General features: G+C 36.0%; 4 protein-coding genes across 4 annotated transcripts; all 4 read right to left on the minus strand.

Annotated features, from left to right (window-relative positions):
• Positions 1–1,619: 1,619 nt before the first annotated feature.
• LOC133305546 (DNA repair protein RAD51 homolog B) lies at positions 1,620–4,249 on the minus strand. The gene is made up of 9 exons (XM_061505799.1): positions 4,115–4,249; positions 3,638–3,782; positions 3,411–3,521; positions 3,225–3,316; positions 2,821–2,915; positions 2,633–2,746; positions 2,149–2,278; positions 1,901–2,019; positions 1,620–1,809 (listed from the first exon to the last, which is right to left on the minus strand). The coding sequence occupies exons 1-9, from the start codon at positions 4,214–4,216 to the stop codon at positions 1,686–1,688; spliced, it is 1,032 nt and encodes a 343-aa protein (XP_061361783.1). The 5' UTR covers positions 4,217–4,249; the 3' UTR covers positions 1,620–1,685.
• A 7,838-nt stretch (positions 4,250–12,087) lies between these two features.
• On the minus strand, positions 12,088–12,648 carry LOC133305559 (putative invertase inhibitor). The gene has a single exon (XM_061505821.1). The coding sequence runs from the start codon at positions 12,646–12,648 to the stop codon at positions 12,088–12,090; it is 561 nt and encodes a 186-aa protein (XP_061361805.1).
• Positions 12,649–14,142: 1,494 nt separating this feature from the next.
• LOC133305495 (putative pectinesterase/pectinesterase inhibitor 45) lies at positions 14,143–16,506 on the minus strand. Its single transcript, XM_061505732.1, has 3 exons — positions 15,572–16,506; positions 15,280–15,440; positions 14,143–14,837 (listed from the first exon to the last, which is right to left on the minus strand). Exons 1-3 carry the CDS (start codon positions 16,504–16,506, stop codon positions 14,143–14,145), a joined length of 1,791 nt encoding a protein of 596 aa, XP_061361716.1.
• Positions 16,507–19,698: 3,192 nt separating this feature from the next.
• On the minus strand, positions 19,699–21,775 carry LOC133305550 (probable pectinesterase/pectinesterase inhibitor 12). Its single transcript, XM_061505804.1, has 2 exons — positions 20,836–21,775; positions 19,699–20,396 (listed from the first exon to the last, which is right to left on the minus strand). The coding sequence occupies exons 1-2, from the start codon at positions 21,773–21,775 to the stop codon at positions 19,699–19,701; spliced, it is 1,638 nt and encodes a 545-aa protein (XP_061361788.1).
• Positions 21,776–22,034: the final 259 nt, after the last annotated feature.

Raw genomic sequence — 22,034 nt, forward strand, 5'->3', positions numbered from 1 at the left:
AAAAAGTTTCACGAAATTCACACCAATAGAGAATCTATTAAAATCATCAAATTTTTGAATACCACAATATTGTTTTTCCTTTATTTAAAATTCTGATTGAATACCAATGGATTTGGACGGACTCTAAAATAATATTCTAAAATCCTAATCGAATACGGGATATCACGTGACTTTTTCTCAATTCTTTAAAATCCTAATTGAATACCAATCAATTTTATTTTTTCAAAAATAATTTATTAAAATTGTTTGAAATCCCAATTCAATAAACCCTCTTATGATTAGACCATGAAATTAGAAATATTCTGTCTTTTAAAATTACAAAAACTAGCATTTTCACGCAATAAATTGATTAATGTAAATAAGGGTAAAGGATTTCTCCGGTCAAAGAAGATAAGTTATCTCCCGTGAGCCCAAAACTATGTAGTTTTGAGACGGAAATCAAGGTGTTTTTGTAATTATAATATATTATAGGATTATTTTAGTCTTTATAATTATAATTTTTTAATCTTAGAACTCAAAACGACACTGGATATAATTTTTTCTCTCAGTGACTGGAGAAATTCTTTTCCCTTTAAATAATGAAAACCTAAAAGTTTGAATTTTCGTTTGTTACATTGCAAATTTTCACTTAATTTTTATTCTATTTTTATATTTAATTATGATATATTTTTCAATTTTTTACAATATTTTCATGGGTTTAATATTTTTCAAAAAATAAATTTAGCTCTTAAGATGAAAAAAAGTTGACTTTGCTAATTTATTTATTTACATATTTTTTTGGTGGGATGACTTTGCTAATTTATTACAATCACAATCACACACACAGTTAAGAATACGATAATAATATGACATAAAAACGTTGCTCATGTTCATGTTGGCGTTGGTAATTTATTATTAATTAAATTTATTTATTTATTTGGCTCATTTCTTAATTTTATTAATTTAAATATTGAAAAAAAATATCTAATATTACTTTAGATAATGTTTTCTAATATTCATCAAAACGAAATTGTTTTGAATTAAAAAATTAGAATCATAAATATTGTTATAACTATGAAATAAATTAAAATTACAAATACACCATAATTTCTGCCCTAAAACAACATTATTTCAGTGAACATTAAACAAAGTTATCTAAAATAACTTTAGAAAAAACAATGTTTACCCAAAAAGAAAGAGAATATAACTTATCGTTTTTTATAATAGAATTTCACCCCAAACAATGAGGCTTGTGGCATCGTGGTTGTAATTAAGTCAACCACGCAGGTATTAAGTGGAATGTTAGATATACGCACAAAATTGATGGCATGTATAATGCGCCATGAACATTTCATCATATCAACACCTCAGTCTACCATTTTACGTGTAGATACCTTGCTGATCTTAAGATTACTGATACTCACCTTTGAAATATGCTTACAATTCTTTTTCTGCTTAAAACATTCGATAAGTAATTCTCTATTTCACTGTAACTGATCTCTACAATTATCACGGAAACAAATTTATTGGTATTGATATTACAAAATGCCAGGTGAAACCAAGAAAAAAGGGGGGAAAAGAATTTCACAACTGTTAAAAATTCACCAAACTGAGAAGTATTGCATTTGACATGGAAATTTGCAACTTAGAAAACGACACACAAAAAGAAGAGGGGGGGAATTAAATTTCGGCCATGGTAAAATTGGTCAGTCTTTAGCATCTGAAACTCCTTCTGCACAAATCTGAAACGTTGCTTCAGCTTCGGCCAAACAAGGAGAACTTACCACTTTACAGATGCGATCTTCCCCTCTTCCTTTCCTGAGATACAGCCTGTCATAAGAAATTAATTAGCATCCAAGGTACGAACGAACTTTAAGAATTCAAAGTAAACACTTCATATTTTGCAGTTTAGACTTTAGACCTTGTTGTTGTAGCATGAGCCATAATGTTGCCTCCAATAGGCTTGATTTGAGGACCAAAGGCTGCAGAACCGTCTACTTGTGCAACTACTTGGTTTGTTATGACAATAGCCACACCGAACTAAAATTAGAGCATAAAAACAATTTATTAGCTCCAAACTGATTTATGTATATTACTATGAAAAGTTAATAATGTCCTATAATTTGCCACCCTAAGCCAGAACATTGAATTAGTTTAACTTTGAATTACCTCATCTGCTAATTTCTGAAGGCTCCTAAGGAACTTGGCGAGATGCATTTGCCGGGCTGAAAGCTCCCCTCTTCCAGAGAAATCTGTCCTATAGAGGGCAGTAGCACTGTCTACTATCATTACAGCAAACCTGTGTACATACCATCAAAATGTAACTACCCAAATAATAAGAGTAAGAGGGTCCACTTCTCACAACCCAAAATCCTGAAACATATTATTAACAACTTGAGCTACCTCTCTCACTGAATTATGCGTCACTAGGAAAGGAGAATCTTAAGGCTCTTGGCCCAATTAAAAACATGAAGAAAAGAAAAGAAAATAACCCAGCCACTTAGCTGATAATAACTTATAATGTTAGCCTAAGATAAGGCAAGATGACAATAATTAAGAAGTTATGCCCTTTTATGTGTTATTAGAAGACAAAATATGTAGACTTTGGCAGATCTTAACAATATTGAGCAAAGGGAATCATCAGAAGTCACACCTTGTTTCCACCATCATTGAAGCTGCTTCAAGCAGAAGCCGTGATTGATGATCAGTATTATACGCTCTAGCATAAGCGACATTTTCCAATACATCAGCACCGTTCAGTCCAAATCTGTAGCATTAAGAAACATTAATACTGAATGCACATATCACAGGGTAGCAAAGTCATATCAACAATCATTATACCTATCTGCTATCTGTAAGAGCCGCTGAGGTCTAAATGTTCCCTCAGCATCTATGTACATAGCTTTACCCTCACCACCTCCTTGATCAAGTGGCAGCTACAACATCAACAATAAATTGAAAAATTAGGTGATGGCGTAATGCAGGGAGAGAAAGATGCGAGCCAAAAGTTTATTTCATGACTCAAAACCTTCACAAACTCAATTATTATGCCAAATATGACAAGAGTTTAAAACTGAACGCACTAGAACAACAGTTAATCTGCATGAATATATTTGAACTGACATAAATCACTTAAAAAATAGAGCATCCTTTAGTGTATCTATGCTCTCCTGGATTATGTTCAGTTATCACTTGACAGAAAGAACTAGAGCAACAGGCAATACCACAAAAAGGAAACAACTTACTTGGCAAGTGACACACAGAGTGTGACACAACTGAGTCTTCCCAGATCGAAATTCACCATATAACTCAGTGATAGAACCTGTCTCAACGCCACCTGGTAGAAGCAGCCATATCAAGTTATGACACTTCAAAAACAGTGAAATATATGTTTCAAATCCACACATAAACAAGGTTTTAATCACTCTGACCTTCCAGTATCTTGTCAAGTTCTCTTGATCCTGTCGTTATCTGAATAATTGCATCCCGCTGTGCATGGAGTTCGCTAGCACTAGTAAAACCCATAGGCACCAGCTTAGAAGCTGTCAATAAACAATAGAAAACAGACATCACAGGCTCAGTAGACCTTCACAAGTAATGGCCAATGCTCTCAAGTTTTGAAAAATTACAGAAGGAAAACAAATGAGATAGTGAATACCTGCTTCAATAATCTTGTCAACTTTAGCATCACTGAAACCTTTGATTTGCAAAAGGTCTTTCCTAGGAGTGTAAGCAACAGATTCAACTGTGCAAATGCCCGCATCTTTAAGCTTCTTAACGTCAGTTGCAGCTATGCCTGATGCCTGTGATTATTATTAACCAGGGAAATTAAAAAAATCTTTAATAAAAAATAGAGCAATTGGGACTGTGAACATCATGGGTTGATTAAATGAGGAGGAGGATAATAACCCAAATATAGATGAAGCAACCCCATATCAATAATAGTTGTTTTAGCAACAATTATCAACAGAAAACACGAAAAGGCGAATTTTTTTTGCCCTTAAACAATTGTTGGTGTCAATGCAGAAAAACCCATTTCGGGAATGGAACCATAATTACGAAATCACGATAAAGGGGACACTGAAATCATGAAGAAAAAAAAGGGGGGATTTTTGAATAACCCATTTAGGGAAACCTGAAGTTGTTCGACGGGTAAAGGGCCGTGTTGAATCTCCTCAGCTTCGACTTGTTGTTGGGGCGTTTTCTGGAGTCGTTGCTGCTCCATGCTTGCTGACATTAGACCCCCAAAGATTTAATCTTTATGAACCCTTGGGGCAAAATAGAAAGATGGGAAATGAGGGGTAGAATGTGAAGAAATCTTCACAGACGGAAAACGAGAGAAGGAGGAAGAAGAGATATGGAAATGGAGGGAATAATAGGAGGATTCAAAAGCGTCAAGGGGCGCCAAAACCAAAATTATTAAGCTTGCTCGAGAAGCTTAGAATTGGGTATGAAAAATTTATTTATATAGATATTTATTCAGAATATATTATGAACCTTTAACATCACGATTCATTTTAAAAACTTGCGATGCAATGTAATGGGATTCACATCTTTCTTTTAGCCCAAATGAGAAATAGAAGCCCTGTTCTTTGTGGCCAATTTTGTTTTCACTTTGCCCAATACATAAATTGGGTCAGGCATTCCTTTAATTAAATAATAATTAAACAAAAAAGAATTTTGAATCCTCTAAAGAATATAATATACAAAATAGTAACTATTAATAAGAAAATAAAGATAGTATGTCCTAACAATTTTATAATTTTATTATTACGTATTTATATCATAAAAAATCAATATTATTAGTTTTGATGCACTTATAGTTGATCCATTGTACATGGCTCGACCATTGATTCAAAAAATTCATAGTCAACTAGAATTGTGGTATAATAAGTATGGCCCAACTGTTGAAAGAAGCAATGATTTGAAATATAACGAATTACAATCAAATTCAAGTCTCAGTAAAGTAGCAGATGTGATTGTGATTTATTTGGGAAGAAAACGAAAGCAACATATTTAGCGTGATTTGAGATTAAAGATTAGGGATATATTTTTGAATTATTTATTTGTAATTTTTTATTTATTTTTAGATGTTAATTACTATTATATTTATTTTAGGAAGTTTTATTATTTTTAAAATTTTGAATCAATTTGTAATTAGTCTATAAAAAGGTGCTTATGACCCTTATTCTATGAGTTGAATTTGTTATTTGATAATTGAAATTGAGAATCGGATGGTTACTCTTTTGTGAAATCTCAACTTTCTGTTTAGCCACTTTTCTATGCGCTTTCGACATCATTTGGTATCAGAGCACTAGGTTGCCTTCAACCAATGGCTGAACAAAATCGTGGAGGTCGACGACGGTGAAGTCACGAGGGTAGAGAACGTGGATTCATTCCTGAAGAATATAGACAACTCTTGTTGGAAATCGACAATCACACAGAATCGAGAAAACAGAAAAAGAGATAAGAGTAGAGAGATTGACACGATGATTTACCCTGGTTCACCCAATATAGGCTACGTCCAGCTTGTCTGTACTATATTCACCTCATCGCCACTCGTTACAAGTCTCTCGCTTTACAAGGCAAATATAAATAGGATTACAAAAAACCCTAACAGCAATTATTCATGGGCCCAAGCGACCCCGACAATTAGGGCCAACATCATCATGTGAAGTATGAGCCATACCCAACATTCTCCCACTTGGTGAATGCTTCACATGTTTCTTCAATCCCAAAGCATCTATACACCATTCAAACTTCTCCGAAGTCACTGCCTTGGTCAGAAAATCAGCATTGTTGACCTTTGTGTCAACCTTCTCCAGCAATACAACCTTGTCTTCAATCTTCTCTCTGATGAAGTGGTACTGTATGCCGATATGCTTGGTCCTCGCATGGAAACCTGGGTTCTTAGCCAAGAAAATGGCGCTCTGACTGTCACACCCAACGATCATCTCTCCTTGTGCAAAGCCAAGCTCTTTGCACAACCTCCGTAACCAAATAGCTTCCTTAACAGCATGTGTCAAGGCCATGTACTCAGCCTCTGTAGAAGATAAAGCAACAGTGCTCTGCCTCTTACTCATCCAACTGATAGCTCCGCCAAATGAAGAAACAACATATCCACTTGTAGATCTTCTACTATCAATGTCACCTCCCCAATCAGCATCCACAAAGCATCTCAGCTCTAACAATGTCTGTCCCCTTGAGCCCTTCACGCCTTCATAGCATAACCCAAGGTCAGACGTACCACGAAGATAGCGGAACACACGCTTCACAGTCGTCCAATGCTCATTTCCTGGCTTGGACATATACCTGCTCAATACTCCCACTGCTTGAGCAATATCAGGTCGAGTACAAATCATGGCATACATCAGACTCCCTACTGCACTAGCATAAGGAACTGACGCCATCTCTTCTTTTTCTTCTTCAGTCTTGGGACACTGGTCAGCCGATAACTTAGAACCAGTAGACATGAGAGTCAACACAGGCTTGCAGTCAGTCATCTTGAATTTCTTCAGAACATCTTCTATGTACTTTTGCTGACTTAACCATAATCTTCGTTTGTCACGCTCCCTCTTAATCTGCATACCCAAGATCACATTTGCAGCGCCTAGATCTTTCATTTCAAACTGCTTTGCTAGCAGTCTTTTAACAGTGCTGATCATTTTCAAACTGTTTCCAACGAGTAACATGTCGTCAACATACAAAGTTAGAATAACAAAGTCACCTTCTAACCTTTTCACATAAACACAGTGATCAGCATCACAACGGTCAAAGCCAAGCTTCAGCACATAAGTGTCGAACTTCATGTACCACATCCTTGGGGTGTGCTTCAGGCCATACAGAGATTTATTCAGCTTGCAGACTAGCTCCTCTTTGCCTCTTGCAATGAACCCCTCTGGTTGCTTCATGAAAATAACCTCCTCCAAATCACCATGAAGAAAAGCTGTCTTCACATCCAGCTGCTCCACCTCTAGGTCATATGCAGCTGCTACAGACAAAACCAGTCTTATGGAATTTAACTTTGCAACAGGTGAAAATACCTCACCATAATCAACCCCTTCTGTCTGTGAATATCCCTTTGCAACCAATCGAGCCTTGTAGCGTTCAATCTCCCCATTGGCACCAACCTTCTTCTTGAACACCCACTTGCAACCAATTGCTTTTCGGTCTGCAGGTAGATTCACCAAACTCCAAGTTTGGTTTTTCATCAGAGACTTCATCTCTTCTTTCATAGCTTCCTCCCACTGTTTGGCATCCTCCGAGCTCCTCGCATGTTTTACAGTGCTCGGATCATCACCTGTAATACTAAATGCACAAACATCATCACTAGCACACAGGATATAATTTTCAGGTGTATACCTCTCAGATGGTCTTCTTTCCCTCGTGGATCTCCTCAGCACTGGTGCTTCAACCTCAGCCTCAGTTTCAGAAAATTCATCCTCTACCTCATTATACTCAGCAGCTTCAGAATTCAAATTTTCCAATTCAATCTGTGAGTTTATTGTATCCTCTTTCAAACCCACATCCAACTCCACCGTCTGTGACTTTTCAGGAGCTTCAGGAAAAATCTGATTCAACTTAGATTCTCTGAATACAACGTCTCTGCTGTAAGTTACACTTCTAGTATCCGGATTCCACAACTTATAACCTTTGACGCCATCCTTGTACCCAATAAAGATACACTTTTCAGATTTACTGTCAAGCTTGTTTCTTTTCTCCTTGGGTACGTGCATATAAGCTTCACAGCCAAACACTCTGATATGAGATACGTCTGGCCTTTTTTTTAAACAGTGCTTCATACGGAGTCTTCTCCTTCAAAGCTGATGTAGGAGATCTGTTCTTCAGATAACAAGCAGTAGCCACTGCCTCTGCCCAAAACTCAGTTGCCAAGCCTGCACCGCTCAGCATACTCCGTGCTTTCTCCATGAGAGATCGATTCAACCTCTCTGCCACCCCATTCTGTTGAGGTGAGTAGGGCGTAGTCTTCTGTCTTACAATCCCATTTCTCGCACAAAACTGGTCAAATTTTGTTGAACATAACTCCCTTCCATTGTCAGTTCTCAGCACCTTGATTTTTTGATCAAATTGATTTTCCACCAAAGCCTTGAACTCGCAGAATTTATCGAACACTTCATCCTTGCTGCGCAAGAAATATAACCACACATATCTTGAAAAATCATCAGTAAAAGAAACATAATACCTTGATTTTCCATGTGATGCTACAGGTGTGGGGCCAAACACGTCGCTGTGTATCAAGTCCAGAACCCCCTCAGCTCTTCCTCCTATGGAATCAAAAGATACCCGATTTTGCTTCCCTTGCAGGCAATGCGCGCAAAATCCAAACCCCATAGAGCAGCTCGGAATTCCATCCACCAACTTCTTTGATGTTAGAGTCTCCAGACCTTTTCCTCCAATATGCCCCAGCCTCCTATGCCATAACATAGCAGTGTCCTCCTCCGCCTATTCTGAAACATAGCTTTCACCACTGAATACTGTGCTACCCAGCAGTTTCCACAATTTACCATGACGCTCTCCTCTTGCAATAACCAAAGCTCCTCGAGTCAGCTTGCAAGAATACTTGTCACTGCTAAAATTAATACCAGCATCTGCCATACTACCAACGGAGATCAGATTTCTGGTAAGCCCCGGAATATGCATCACACCCGGCAGATTCTTGACTGTCCCGTCACTCATCTTCAGCTTTACCTTCCCACGCCCCACAATTGCATGAGTCGTGTCATCTCCCATTCTAACTGTACCGCCAGAATACGATTCATAGGTGCAGAACCACTCCCTATGAGGTGTCATATGAAACGATGCTCCAGTGTCAATAATCCAATCATTACAGTCATTATGACTGTCAAACGCCATGTACAGGTCCCCTGTACTATCATCATCATCCTTCTTTGTACCCGAAGAAGACGGTTGTGAATCATCCCGCTTCTCAGGACCTATACTTTTACTTCTGCAATTCCTTCTCAGATGTCCAACCTTTTTGCACCTCCAGCACCTCATTTCAGATTTATCAGATTTATCATATTTATCACGGGACTTTGATCGTCCCCTCGATCTTCCTCTGTGACCAGACTTTGATTTGTCATCACTCCTCCCTCTAGCAACCAGAGCCTCATTGTTGGTACCTTCAGAACCTACCCTTCTCATCTCCTCAGACAATAAGGCAGCAACAACCGTCTCAAACGACAGTTTATTAACACTAGTACCAATTGACACAATGATGTGCTCCCAAGAGTTGGGCAGTGAACACAACAAGGTGCAAGCTTTGTCTTCCTCGTCCAGGTTAATGTCTATAGACGAAAGTTGTGCACAAATAGTATTAAATTCATTTAAATGAGCAGAGAAAGAATCACCTTCGCTCATCCGCAGATTATACAGCCTCCTTCGCAGGAACAGCTTGTTCACGAGTGACTTGCTCTGATAGAGACTTCCCAGCTTCGTCCAGAGATCCTTCGCGGTCTTCTCAGAAGTTACGTTCACCAGAACGTTATCAGCCAGGCATAACCAGATCAGGCTTCGCGCCTTTCGATCGTCTCTGGTCCACGCCTTCAACTCCTTCGACTCGCCATCACCTGACGTTTCTTCACCGACAGGTTTTGTTGGTACGGACGGCTTATCATCTTCGATAACGTACCACACGTCCCTGTCAACGAGCAGAGCCTCCGTCTTCAGCTTCCATAACTCGAACCCTTTTCCTCCGAACTTTTCAACCTCGACCCGTGATTGGCCAGTCGACATCCTCTCCAGATCAATTTCGCAGTTTTATCTATGCCAAGAAAAAACCCTAAATCGCGAAACCCCAATCTGTTACAGGAACCCTGGTCGCGGAACCAAAGCTCTGATACCAATTGTTGGAAATCGACAATCACACAGAATCGAGAAAACAGAAAAAGAGATAAGAGTAGAGAGATTGACACGATGATTTACCCTGGTTCACCCAATATAGGCTACGTCCAGCTTGTCTGTACTATATTCACCTCACCGCCACTCGTTACAAGTCTCTCGGTTTACAAGGCAAATATAAATAGGATTACAAAAAACCCTAACAGCAGCTATTCATGGGCCCAAGCCCAAACTGCTAAGAAAATTACAATAAAAACAGAGGCCTAAACATTACCTAGCCTCACCTGGGAGCGGGACCCCAGTTGCCTTTCTGCTGACCTCGACAATTAGGGCCAACATCATCATGTGAAGTATGAGCCATACCCAACAACTCTGTCAGATTGACCTGCGAGATATAGAAAATGAAGTGCTCGGAAGGCGGATCCAGGATTTGAAGCAACAACTTGAGCAAGCTTTGGACAAGAAAATCCAAGTTTTGGAGCGACTATGTGTGCGGGCAAAGAGAAAAAGAATTCAAAATTTTGAGCGACGACTCGTGCGGATATGTATGAAAATTCAAATTTTGAAACAAACTCTTGTGAAAGTGCTGAGCATGGAAATTCAATATTTGGAGTGGCGATTTGCGTGGACAAAGTTGAGCATTCAATCCGAAGAAAGAATGGAATTAGATGACGCATTTGATGATGAAGAAGAGGATGTCAATCCCTTGGAGATTCTAAACCAGGGACAAAATTGGGAAGTACAACCCAGAAATCAGTCCATTTTTCAAGATATCGAGATGCAAATCAGGATTCCTGAGTTTGAAGTCTATGATCATAATCCAGTTTGTGATGATGATTCGATCTATGATGATAATCTAATTTATGATGATTATCTGATTGTGGATAATTATCCCATTTATGATGATTATCGATCTTATGATGAAGATTCAGTTTATGATGATAATCTAGTCTATAATAAATCTGATGGTAAATCAGATTATGAAGATTTAATAGAGGAAGATTTATCATTTGAATTTTTGTCTAAAGAAATTGAGATCAGTGGAGATAAACAAGATTCAAGCACGAATCTTTTCCTAGCAGGGGAGAATGATGCACTTATAGTTGGCCCATTGTACATGGCCCAACCAATGATTCAAGAAACTCATAGTCAACTAGAATTGTGGCATAATAAGTATGGGTCAATTGTTGAAAGAAACAATGATTTGAAATATAACAAATTACAATTAAATTCAAGTCCGAGTAAAGTAGCAGATGTGATTGTGATTTTTTTTTTTATAACAGATTGTGATTTTTTTAGGAAGAAAAGGAAAGCAACATATTTGGCGTGATTTGAGATTAAAGATTTGAGATGTATTTTGAATTATTTATTTGTAATTTTTTATTTATTTTTAGATGTTAATTACTATTATATTTATTTTAGGAAGTTTTATTATTTTTGGAATTTTAGATTTAGAATTTTGAATCAATTTGTAATTAGTTTATAAAAGGGTGCTTATGACCCTTATTCTAGGAGTTGAATTTGTTATTTGATAATTGAAATTGAGAACCGGAGAGTTACTCTTTTGTGAAATTCCAACTTTCTGTTTAGCCACTTTTCTATGCGCTTTCGACGTCAAGTTTTTTAATCAATAGGTATCAATTAAATAGTATAGAAGATGGCCTTCCGATGTTAGCGAATTGGCAATGCTTGATTTACTTAGTTTTTCTTATGCTTCGTAAAAGAGATTCCGATTAAAAAAATAAAAATAAAAAACGAAAACTTGTTATCCTCTAAAATGTAATTTACATACTATTTACTTGTTATGTTAGAAAATGACTCAAATTGATAAATATACCTGCTAGGGGTCGAAATCCTTTTCGAGGACGCAACGAGGTTCTGCCTTTTGTATGTTACATTGTGTATTATTATGAAAAAAATCAAGAAATGTATTGGAGAGGTATAATATAAAAATCATTTATAATAAAAATCATTGATAGACTTTCCTTTCTAAACTTAAACTTTTGTGTTAAATTAACGCCTTACCTGATTCGTTATCACAGATTATATAATAGTGTTTCACTCAAAGATTATATTTTGGGGAGGGGAATTTGAATTTGATACTCTAAAAAATTAAAAAAAAAAAACAAGAGAGAGCATACAATTAATCATTATTACCACATTGTTTAAATCAAAACATCTATTTGTATCGCACCACCAAAAGTTCCAATAACTATAAACAAGCATAAAAGGTTATTGAGGATTCACTCAAACTAATAGTTTTGTAATGGCTAGAGCATTGCTACACAGCTCAGAGAAGTAGCAGTTTCGCTCGGTAAGAGGAGAGTTTGAAGCATTGTCATCGCTGAGCATGTCCTTGAAGCCATCCTCACATGTCTCAGCATCTGACATAGCAGCCGAGACCAATGTATCAACTGTGTCATATTCTCCATTGGCAAGTGCTTCTGCTGAGTCCTTCAAATTCTCTATGGCTTCTGAGTATTCCTCTACGCAGTCACTTAAGCAACTTGACGTGTAATTGTTATTGGTGCCACTGGCAGCAGAGGACTTCAGCTCATAAACATAGGACAAAGTCTTTGTAGCATATGTTGTGCTCAGATTTAATGCAATCTCAGCAAGCCCTTTGAGATGTGATGTCTTGCTACTAGGAACCGATCTTAAGGAAGAAACGCATGTTTGAAAATGAAGGGTGTGCTTGCAGGTTGCAGTAACAAAATCTTCTACCTCTTGTGTGTTTTGCAAAACAAAGCAATTCATCAGCAAGATTGGCAGAACCAGGATGTGATTCAGAGCTTTTCTTGATGCCATTTCTGTCCTTGATTGTGTTTAGGGGCTGTGAGGGTGTCATATATAAAGTTGAAACTTAACTAATATATTGACATACAAATTTAAAATAAATGTCTGTTAGCTACTGAGCCGTTTAATTAATTAATAAACAATGTGGATGCCAGGTTTGATTGCAAATAAAATAACACTTTTTTTTTTTTTGTGAGCGACCTTTCAATTATTTTGCTAGCTTTCTTTTTCTGATTGTCAGAATGGGTGCGTGGTTTATAGATCTAGATGGCTCTTTGCATTTGTTTTGTCTTATGATATAAAATAATACCTGCCATTCGGCTGCTAGAACTAACCTATACCACTTATTCATGGAAACTACTGAAAATTTTATTCAAAATGGGGTATTTTAAATTTATTTAGTTCTTGTAGTTTTCAAATAAAATAATCATAAAAAGAGAATCTCATAGTCCTTTTTTAAAGATGTTTTTTTGTAGATCGATTATTATTATTATTATTCTTTCACAAGATCACAAGGTGTTTTCATATACAAAGATGTAAGACTAGTTCCTGTCCAGATACAGGCCTATACCTTATTCACGAGGTGCTTCAATTAGAAATTGCACTACTGAATGGTATTGTATATTAGTAATAGAACTTAAGAAATTAGTCTTATAATAATGTTTATATGAAAACTTCAGTTAAAAATAATAAAAACTAGGGAAAAATGTTTATCCTTTTAAATGACACAACTTATATTCTTTCACTCTCACAAAGAAGTGGGACCTACACTTTTATTTTTTTTGTCAACTCTCTCTCCTTCTTTATCTATCTCTTTCTCTCTCTTAAAATGACATAACTTTACATCCTTTAAAATGACACACACTTTACCCTAAAAACTAACACAATAATATATAAGCAAGAGTTATATAAATTCAGTATGTATGAGTATTATTATTATAAATAATTTACATTAAGGGATTGTAATTCTTTCTTTTTTGGGCCTCTTGACCAAAGTGTTCAAGATATGATATATGATTCGATAACTCCGCCTAACTCAAAAAAAAAATATTTAAGGGAAATTTTAGATTTTAAAAATTAAAAAAAACAGCCTTGTTAGTTTCCCCTGCATTAGCAAGTATAAAAGATAAAAAAATTATCTACATCTCATAGTACTGACTAAACATCTTTACCGGTAGGAACATATATTTTTCTTGTATAATTATATTTTCTTTAGCACTTGGTTATACTTATACAATGCTATGCAAGTTTTTTCCCACCCAACTGTAGTTAGTTCAAGATTACAATTCAAGATTAAATTTTTTGTTTATGGTAAGAAAAATAAGAAAAATAAAAAGTAAAGATTACAATTCATCAAAATGAGCAACATCATCAATTAACACGAAAAGCACATGTGTATTTCCCACCGTGCTTAACAATATGTAGCACATGTCATTTGGCTCAAGCATTCAACTCTACTCAACTGGCATGGATGGAAGGAAGTTCCATTTGAAGAAAACCGTTTGTTTAATTATAGTACAAGCCCTGAACAGCTGGCACACTTGAGCTCTGGACCCAATTTCCTTTCAAGAAAGAACTTACAGTGTACTTTGTAGCCTCTTCCTTGTTAATGACTTTGTAGCCTTGCCACTTGACCCTAGCAGTGGTGCTTGCACCAGGTCCTGTGTTGTTGTACTCTGCATAATACAGTGTATTGAGTGCAAAGTCACCTGCCCAAGCTGTCCATCCATCAGGGTGAATCAAATCACCTATTTCTGATTCCATAACAATGGTTCTTGAGTACTCCTTCCAAGGCCTACCAAGGTAGCTCCTGATTTTGTCTTTAACAGGAACCAATGAGTCATCAGCTTTAATGGTACATTTTTGAAGAACAATTCCAGTGGCTTGTTGCTTGTCCATTCTCCCTTGAGCAGTTACCATGTTCTGCTGATTGTCCAATGGTTTCCTAACAACCATGATACAGTTCTGGAACACAGAAGCTGCATCACCAAAGATGAAATCAATGGTTCCTGAAATGATACAACTGCGGTAGAATTGTCTATGGGTTTGTGCATATAGGGTGTCTTGGTAACCCTCAAAGCGACAGTTTGAAAACACTGCACGATCTGCTTGAACTCTTGCAGCCACTGCTTGATGCCCTTCAGGACCAGCAGTGTTTCTGAATCCCATTGCTAGGCCAACGAATCCATCTCCTAGTACCACTGCACCATTCATAGCAAAAAAAGACTCAATATATATATTATTATGTAAATAAACTTGGGATACACCATCCCAAAAGCTAGCTCAAAGGATAAGAATGTCCAAAGTCTTATAAAGATCACATTAGTTGCACATACAACCAATGTGAGACTATATATCTTAACACGCCCCCTCACATGAGAGCACATTGGGCTAGAAGCGTGGATATTGCACAGGTCTAATTTTTAGTTTACCTTTTTGTGCTTTTATTTTAATTCCACTTTAAAGTGGGGGTGAGGGTCGAACTTGTGACCTTATAGTCACTCAAGTTCTGATACCATGTAAAGAACTTTGAAATACACCACTCCAAAAGCCAGTCAAGGCGTTATAAAGTCCACTTAGTTGGCACATATAAACATAGTACTTTTGTGTTTTTTTATCAATAGAGTTTAGTTTTTGATTTACCAAAACTTGCAGTTTGGAAAGTCCTGACTCCGTCCCTAAAGTTTTTGTTGCCAGTGATGATACTCTTTTGTGATCCATCACCATACATGGTTACATTTTGCATTTCCCTTGCTACTGTCACTGTCTCATCGTATACTCCTTCTTTAACATAAACCACATACCTGCATTAAAAATATACCTTAATTACATGATCAAACATTTATATATATATAATAATAATAATGCGACTTAGCTTATTATTATCAATAGTTTAGTAAAAAAGGTAGAGGGGAGAGGAGTTAGAGGAGCATACCGTCCTTGATAGTTTTTAGGGATGGCTGCTAAAGCTTCAGAGATGGTTTTGAAGTCACCACTGCCATCTTTTGCAACAATGACATTAGGTTTAGGTTTGTTATCAACAGCCTTCAATATCCTTCGGTCCTCGGGGTTCATCCAAGAAGGAAGGCCATCGATTTTGTCCAAAGAAGCAACTAGGGAGTTTGAATTCTCTGAAAGCAAGGAACGACTACGTGCAAATGTTTGGAATGTAGAAAGGAATGAGGTCACTTGAGACACAATGGCAAGTGAATTGCTAACGAATTCCTTGGAATCCTTGAAGAGATTTTCAAGATCAGTCTTCAATTTTCCTTCAGGGAAACCATCAACACAGGTTTGTTGGAAAGAGATGACAGCACTGAGCCAACTGTTCAGATCAGGAGTTTTTGAGGAAAGTTTCTTGAAATCAATTTTGCTAAGTTCAGAGATGGATGTTTCTAAATCATCCTTGGCATCCTGAAATAGCTGCTTGCAATCTTCAAAAGCTCCTTTCTCTTCCTCAGATTGAAACTTGAATGAGTTGGTTTTATTGAAGGCCTTGTTAACCTCATCCTCAGCAAATTTGACATAGATTTTGAGAAGGTCTTTGGGATGTGTGAGTTTAGGGTCATCCTGCACTGCCTTGTTAAGTGGACCTTCACATTTGTCTTTGTAATCTGCGGAGCTGCATACCAATGTCACAATCTTTTCAGAATGTGAAACGTGCTCATGCTTGTTGCTGGTGGAAGAAGTTGGAGCATTTTTCTCATCCTTACCAAAGCCATATTTAGTGGCAGCAACAAAGAATGCAGCACCAATGAGACCAACAAGGACAACGGAAGAAACAACAATAATGAGGATCTTCTTCCTCAGCTTTTGTTTCTTCTCATTTCTTCGCCGTTCTGAGATGAGGTCGAAATCCTGAAATGCCATTTGGGAAAGTTTTTTTTTTTTTTTTTTCTCTCTCTCTAAGGCAGAGGTGTCTCTGCCTTAGGTTCAAATCAGTCACGGAGAAGAGAGATAGAAAGATATCCAAGGATGGCTAATCCTTTCCAACTTGGTTTTGTTTCATCATATTTGGAACTTTAATGTAGTTTGTTTGCATGGAGAGTGGACGAGAGACATTTCAGGTATTTCTATTTTAGAAACCTCGTACATGGTTCCAAATAAATAGGTCATAACTTCTTTTCTTCAAATTCAAACCTTATTTCTTGCCAACTTCTTCAATATCCTTCTCTCCTTTTTTTCCTAAGGATGGGAGTTAACAAACCCAAAACTAGGACGAAGCTATATCTGAAAAGTAACAATTTGTTTTATATATCTTTGTTATTTTGATTCACTCTTCCTCTTAAAAATAAGCCGTTCGTCCAATCTAAGATTATGTTGTGTCTTAAAACTGATCCTACATTTCGGTGAAAACATCCAAGTGTGCATGGCATTGACCAAGGAAACATTATAACTGACCTTTTTTTATAAAATTCCCTACCCTCATCAATTGAGTCAACAATAATGAGAAAGTCTTATGTAAAATTATCTTGTATATTTTATAACATACCCCGTTCATTGAGTCAGCAAGTAGAATATGTAAGCCACTTGACTTGGTCCACAAGCCTGACAAATTCTCACATGTGGAGATTCCATTTTACTATATAGAATTCAGTCACGAAGTTGGTTTGCATATTGTCTGTTGGAAAATGTTTCTTGAGTGAATAAGAGTTTATAAAAGTTTTGAAGTTTAAAACTATAAAAATATGAATTTATTTGTATAAGTATGTATAAATTACTCTTATCAAACAAGACCAATAGAATTAAAACATTGGTTTGGTTTGAGCGCCATATAAAATAGCTTTTATAAATGTTGATAATAATTTTTTTAACAGGTATCTTGGCCTAGACAATTCATATCTATAATGTGCACCCTAAAATAATGCTATCTATAATTTATTAATTTAATAATTTGTATAAAAGTACTATTTAATTATATATTACGGTTACATTATCAAATTCTAACAATATTAGTAATTGGCGAAGTTGAACGTTATTTTATTTAATATTAACTAACTGAAGGAAATTACTTTTCTCATAGATTTTCTTGTAGTCAAAAAGTGTTACTACTCATGAGATTAGTTTATTTTTTTTATATAAGATAGTGTTATAGCTCAATTAAAAAATTATAATGATAAAAGATGAGTATAATTCTAGAATAAATTAAAATTACAAAAATACATTTTATTCACCCAAAATGACATTGTTTTGATCTCACATCTCCATTGACTAGACCATATATATATAATGTAAAAAGGAAAGTGTTTCGGTTCGATCTCCACAGTATATGCCACCTTTAATTTGGGTGGGGCTTAAAATTTTTATCTACTCGTCCTGTACTTTGGATTACTCTAAGAGCTAGCTCAAAAAGTCAAAACTTATTGGTGTACCGGGGGAGCTTACTCGTTTCAAAGAAGTAATTAGAGTATATTAAAAAAAAAAAATCTTTCTTTCTAATAAAAGTTGAAAGGCCAGCTGAATTGTATAAAGTTCTCATGTAGAATTTGTTAAATAAATATTGGGTTCGTTTTTTCTGCAGTTACTGCAGATAATTTATCTGCAGTAAGCTAATACGACGTTGTTTTAGGGCAGAAATCATGGTATTTTTGTAATTTTAATTTATTTCAGGGTTATACTAGTCTTTATATTCATAATTTTTTAAGATTTCAATACCAAAACGACGTCGTTTTAGGAATAAATGCAGATAACTTATCTGCATTAACTGCAGAAACATTTTTCCCATAAATATTAGAGAAATATCTCTTTTTCTTAAAAAAAATATTATACCGAAAAAATTGTAAATGGAAGGATACATAAATTTAATATTTTAAAATTTTGAGTTTAGTTTTATGCATTGTGATAATCTCCTGAACATGAGCTCCATAACCGTATAAATGCGATATCACAACAATATGATCATTGCACATGTGCACTCATGTAACTATCATTCAATTCATTATTAATCAATCTGAAACTTTTGCACTTGCACTTGAATTCTCATGCCATATCTGTTTCAAAATTATAAATTCACAAGTAACGATTCTTTTGTAATCCTTTATTTTGATTCACTCTTCGACCTAAAAGTATGCTGTTTGTCCAATATCTAAGATTATGTGAAAACGTCAAAATGTGTGCCGTCCATCCCACTCACCAAGGAAGGGTTATATATAACGACCTGTTTTATAACATACACCATCCATTCAGTCAACAATGAGAAAGACTTATCTAAAATTACCTCGTATTTTTTTAACAAACTGGCATAATTGTACTCTCTTTTTTCTTTTTTGGTAAATTAATTGTACTCTCTTTTAAGACAAAGAAATGTGTATGAGTTTTAAAAATATTTGAAGAAGGCCATGACTATGAGTTAATGTAATGGTTGAGAGTATTTTACGTAGAGTAATAATCATGTAAGAATTACTCAACTTTATTGTGCTTTCGTTTTTTCAGCATAGTGCAGAAAAATCACACTTGAGCGAATTATTAGGTTTTACTCTTTAGTTGGTAGGTAATATATAATCCTATCATAAATTTTCATTGAGAGTGTGTATCTTCCCCTCATCCAAACTTTTTTTATCTTATGCATGATAAAAACATTAAACTTTTGAGAATATTATACAAATATTAAAACATAAGTTTTCAACTTTTCACGGCACATAACCTTAGAACTTAGAGCTCGTTTGTTTCTCCTTTTGAAAAAAGTAACTTTTGAGACTTCCTTATTTTAGAAGTTCTTTTTACAAAAGTTAAAGCTATTTATATTTTTATAAAAATATTTAGTTTTTGAAAAAAATATTTAGCTTTTGACTTCTGCTTTTTTTAGAAGTTAAAATTTTTAGCTTCTGGGAAAAGTAAGTTTTTAATTTTTTTTGTGACTTCTGCTTATTTAAAAGCAGACATCCAAATAAACTAAAACTGAGAAGTGCTTTTTTTCAAGAAAAAAAAGTAACTTTTGGAGAAAAAAAAGCCCATCCAAACGGGCCTTTAATCATATTAAAATAAGCCATGCGGCTTTTTATTTTACATTAGTAAAGACAAATGGAACAAGCTAAAGAAGCTATTTAGTTTGTCTCTTTTTGATTAAATGCCATCATCATAAGGCAAGGAAATACTCCGAAGCCAGTCATCACCACTACGAGCAATGAACTCTGAAACTGTGAAGTCATAGGCACTATCGTAATTCATTGAATGGAACCCAAGCCATTCTATTCGGTTTTGTATCCCTGCACCAGGCCCATAATTCTTATACTCTCCAAAATACAGTTTGTCAAACAAGACTTGATCAAGAGACCATTTTGTCCACCCCATTGGGTCAATAAAATCATCAATGTAGGACTCAAGGTAAACAGTACGGGAATAAGGCTTCCATGGCCTCCCAAGGTAGCTCTTGAAGCTGCCAATGTTGGAATCCAAATCTTTGTTAGCTAAAATAGAACAGTTTTGGATTGAGATGCCAGTGTCCTCATCAGGAGTGTCTCTGGACTGTGCAGTAATGACAGTGATTTGGCCAGGAAGTGGCATTCTGGACTCAATTTTACATGCTTGTAAAACCACAGCTGCATTCCCAAATATGAAATCTATGGTCCCATAAACGTCACACTCTCTATAGAATTGTCTAAAGGAGTGAACGTAAAGAGTGTCTTGGTAACCATGCATGGCACACCTGTAAAAAGCAGTCTTGTCTGCATTCACTCTCAATGCAACTGCTTGATGTTTCTCTGCCCCTGCTTTGTTCTCAAAACCTATATCACGTCCCAGAAAGCCTTCACCAGAGACCGCTGTAGAAATAAAAGAGGCAATGATCATACAATTGACATTTTGTACGTGGACATCTTTCATTTGCAAATTTCACAAAATATTCTAATCTATCCTTTCATATGTAAATTTTACATTAATTAGTTATGTGTCAATTTTGTATTTATCTCTGCTAGCTCTAACAAGCATTAATCTCCCCAAATAATTCTTTACAAGATAAGTGATTTGCCTGACTGATGTAACAATTTAAGTTTTTGGGTTGAAATAGTTTTTTCAATTTATAAGAAAATATAGACACAAAATCATTTAAAATTTACACATGAAAAGATTGTCAAAACTATAATAAATTAGTAATTAAGTAGTGTCATAGAGCAAAGGCATACTCAGATTTAATAGACAAAATCAAAGTGACCAATTCAAAAATGATGATCCACAATATCAATAGTTCCATAAAGGGTTTACCTAGAGTTGCAGATTTGAAAGTGGTCCAGCCACCATCCATGCTTCTGCTGCCGGTGATAACAGTGGCGTCACTTCCATCGCCAAACAGAGAAATATTGGTCTTATAACTTGGGATTTCAACATTTTCCTCGTAAATCCCTTCTTTGACATAGATCATTGTCCTATAAAAGCTGTTATTTGGAACAAATCTGATAGCTTCAGTGATGGTGCTAAAGTTTCCTGTTCCATCAGCAGCCACAACAAGCACTTCTTTAGGGTCGTGTTCCGTGCTTTGCAAGAAACGACGGTCTTTGCTTGACAACCATGTTGGAACACCCATCAAACGCCGGTTATGCTTGGGAACCCTTATCTCAGGCTTAGGGACCATTGAAAGAGAATTGCCGACATGCTTGTAAGTGTTGATCACAGAATTCACCAGAACTTGCTTCAGGGTACCCGAAGCATAATGTAGGCTTTCTAGGCATGTGTTCTTGTTGGTCAGTGCTGCACTGAGGTAGGTTCTTGCATCAATTAAATTTTTGGAGTTTGGGGAACTAATCCTTGATTGTGATCGTATTAAGGAAGCCAAGGTGGATTGGTGGAGTTCCCTACAGTCTTGGACTGCTCCTATTTTGTTTTCTATGATGTTTGGGTATCCAGCATTGATGAATTGATCAGATAGCTTTTTGGTTTCAGATATTGCTACTTGGAGTGACTGAAGAAGGTTGCTGTTGCTGTTGCTGTTGCTGCTGCCGTTGCTGTTAATGTTAATGTTGGTGCCTTCATGACTTACATGTATTGAGGTGGAATTATTATAGCAAACTTCAGAGTCTCGGGTAGTCACGCAGGAAGAATTTTGGCTATAAACGTAAGTATCAGATTCAGAGGAGTTGACAACCCAAGTATGTGAGAAGAGTATTGTTAAGAGAAGAAGGAAGAGTTTAGGAGATGAAGTAGCCATGGAATGGCAAGGAAGGAAAATAAGAAGAAGAAAAAGCTATTAAAATGTAATCACGAGTTGAAGAATTTCAGCATTTGGCTCCTTCAATTAATGCACTAGCTTGGTGGACATTGATTAGAATGTAAAACAACACGGACAATATATACACACACACACACTCGGAGTAGCACTCCCTATTTAACGTTTGAAACTTTCTCAAAACCAGCTTGTAATGCACGAAAATTAATATCTGCCATATTGATTCTCCGAGATTTCTGCT

This window comes from Gastrolobium bilobum, unplaced genomic scaffold, assembly GCF_033153095.1.
Source record: "Gastrolobium bilobum isolate Gb01-03AN ecotype WA unplaced genomic scaffold, APGP_CSIRO_Gbil_v1 utg1221, whole genome shotgun sequence".
Taxonomy (NCBI): domain Eukaryota; kingdom Viridiplantae; phylum Streptophyta; class Magnoliopsida; order Fabales; family Fabaceae; genus Gastrolobium; species Gastrolobium bilobum.